General features: G+C 55.7%; 1 protein-coding gene across 1 annotated transcript in view; it reads right to left on the bottom strand.

Annotated features, from left to right (window-relative positions):
• Positions 1-448: 448 nt before the first annotated feature.
• The window catches only part of KIAA1161 (KIAA1161 ortholog), a 3,911-nt gene continuing 1,553 nt past the window's right edge, over positions 449-2,806 (bottom strand). Inside the window, 1 exon segment of the mRNA XM_014534260.1 lies at positions 449-2,802. Coding sequence (XP_014389746.1) covers positions 1,990-2,802 — 813 coding nt within the window. The 3' untranslated portion in view covers positions 449-1,989.

Raw genomic sequence — 2,806 nt, 5'->3', positions numbered from 1 at the left:
TAAACTGGCTTCAGGATGCATAGAATGCTGGAGGGCCAGTCAAGCTGTAGTCATGCTCTCCAGCCATTTAGGGAACTTTCCAGGACGCAGCCCGAGTCTACAGTCACTCCATAGCACATGGCTGGGCACCAGGGTCCAGGGAGGCTCATCACTGAGTACTGGTTAATACATGCTCTTGGCAAAAAGGAGAAGGAAGCTAATTCCACTTACTTCTCATCATGTGGGGACTCTGGAATCCTGTCTCCCAACATCCTATCTTCAGATATCTCTCCTCTTGCCTTTCTCCTGGACAGTGTCCTTTGGAATACAAACTCACACCTCAATGGGTGCTATGTGCAGAGGTTTGGGAAGAGGATGTCACCTGCAGGGCCAGAGGAAGCCAGGTGGGCTGGGAGCTGGGACCTGGAAAAATCCTTGTCATTTATAAACAAGGAAACAAGAAACAGTATTGTAATAGCTACCTTTTATTGAGCACCTACTTGTGCCAGGCACTTTACATACATCTGTGCTTATAATTCCCACAACAACCTGGGAGTTAGGCATTATTATCACCATTTTACATATGAGGAAACTGAGGCTCAGAGAGGTTAAGCAGCTTGCTCAAGGTCACACAGCTTGTTGAAGAGTGGTGGAGTCAGCACGGGAGATAGGCACCTGTGAGTTCCCTTAAAATTGTATTAGGCATTCCTCACACTGAGAAAATAGAGGGGTGGAGGGCTGGGCAAAGAGATGCAATCTCTAGGGGCTGAGGGACTGGTTCTGCTGTCCAAGCTGTAGGAGGAGGCTGAGCCCTGCCCTGTTTACCACCTCCGGGCTCTGGCAAGCCACTTCTCCAGACTTAGCTGTGAAGTCAGAAAAAAAAAAAAAAATGCTCTGGCTGAGATTGATCTTCTTAGAACGGAAAAATGGCTGAAATGAGAGACCTTACCCTGTATGTGTATTTGCAGGCAGAGATGTGCACGTGTGGTGCGTGTGCTGAATGAAGCACACCGCCACCAGAATAAGACTATCGTTTCCTTTTAGGCCACACCCTGCCACCTGTGCAGGGAGTGAGGCAGCTGAGCAATCATGAAGGGGCTGTTTATTTCCTACCAGAGTTCCAGGGACATTGCCTGGGAAGAGGCCAAGTCAACAATCTAAGCCTCAAATTTGCTCCCTGCCCCCTACCTCCAGGGTTACCTAGTTTCAGGGGTGTTGTGTTCATTCTGCATATCCAGGGACGACACATGATGCCTCTCTCTCTCTCTCTCTCTCCACACACACACACAGGGTCTTGGGGTAAGGCACCAAGTCTGGCCTGCGTGGTCTTGCAAGTCTTTGTGCTGAGCACATATGTGTACACAAGGCTGAGTGCATGTGTGTACACAGATGGTTAGTGCAGTGTTAGGAGTCTCTTCACAAACGAGGGACAATGATGATAGCACGGCGCTGAATCAAGTCCTCCAGTTGGCCAAGTACCCCCATCTCTGCTCGGCAGCTGGGGTGGGACCAAGTCAGTCACAGTTCAGGCCAGGGCTGAGAACTCAGGGCCTGGCTTCCAACCCCAAGAATATGCCCTTTCTTAGTGTGGCAGGGGGCTATTTTGGGACCTGAAAGAGGATCAAGTCCCCACTTCGGAAAGATAAGATGGCTACTCAGGCCAGAATGGAGAGTGAGGTTTTTCTTTTGTGCTTTTAAAATCCAACCATGTGTAACAGGAACTGACCTTTTCCCTCGGAGCTCACACACTCCCACCCCAGAGAAAGGTTTCTGTAGACAAGGGTGAGTGGAGGAAAGGGGGTTGTTAGGTTGTGCGTAGGAGTGGGAGGCTGCTTCCGCGCCCTCCTCTGGCCCTGCAGGAGTGGGTGGAGCACATTTATGTTAGCACCCAGGTAGAGGGTGGTACAGAGGTAGGGACTTCCTGGGGATCCACGGGGTGGTTGTGACGGAGGGTAAAAGGCCTGCGGGAAGGCGGGTTAGAGCTGTGCGGTCCCCGGGCTCCGGGCTGGGTCAGGACGCCCAGATGAAGTAGGCTATCTCATCCAGGTCGACGGGGTAATCGGTGAGCAGCACTGGGGTCTTGTCAAAAAGCTCACCCTTATAGCTGCGCCACGTGCCCGCGGGCAGGTAGACGTCACGTTCTTGCTTGCCGGGCTCCAACACCGGGGCCACCAGCAGGGTGTCCCCGATGAGGAACTGCGAGTCGATGCGGTGAGCTGTCTCGTCGTCCGGCGCGATCCACCAGAGGGGGCGCACAATGGGGTCGCCGGTGTCCGTGACCTCCCCGGCCAGCTCCAGCAGGAGCGGTGCCACGAGCGAGGCCCTCAGGGCGGTGAACTTGTGCGCGATGGCCACCACTTCCGCGTCGTACTGCCAGGGTGGGACCGAAAACTGCATAGCGGGCATGAACGCGGCCACCTCCAGCCAGCGCACGTAGAGCTCGCGGTCCGGCACCTTGCCGCCGCCCGCGGTGCGCTCCGGCACCACGTTGCCACCCACCATGTCTGGCAGGATGAACGGGTAGCCCAGCATGCTGACGGTGAGCACGGCCGGGATGAGCGAGCGCAGCCCCAGGTCGTAGCCCCACACGGAGTCGCGGTCCACCAGGCGGAAGAAGCAGGAGATGTTCTGCGACTGGTAGCCCACGCGGACCTCAGCCTGGGAGAAGAAGGGCAGCGCCATCTCCGTGTAGCGCCGGCTCCAGATGTTGGGGTCCGGCAGCGGCCTGTAGGTGCTGAAGTCCCGCGGCAAATAGCTGACCTCGCCCGCGTCAAACTTGAAGGAGGCGACCTCGTAGTGCGAGCGCAACCGCCGCAGGTGCCCCTGG

This window comes from Myotis brandtii, unplaced genomic scaffold, assembly GCF_000412655.1.
Source record: "Myotis brandtii unplaced genomic scaffold, ASM41265v1 scaffold1270, whole genome shotgun sequence".
In the NCBI taxonomy this organism is placed as follows: Eukaryota; Metazoa; Chordata; class Mammalia; order Chiroptera; family Vespertilionidae; genus Myotis; species Myotis brandtii.
Note: the sequence above shows the minus strand (reverse complement) of the source record. Positions and strands in the feature narration are given on the sequence as shown.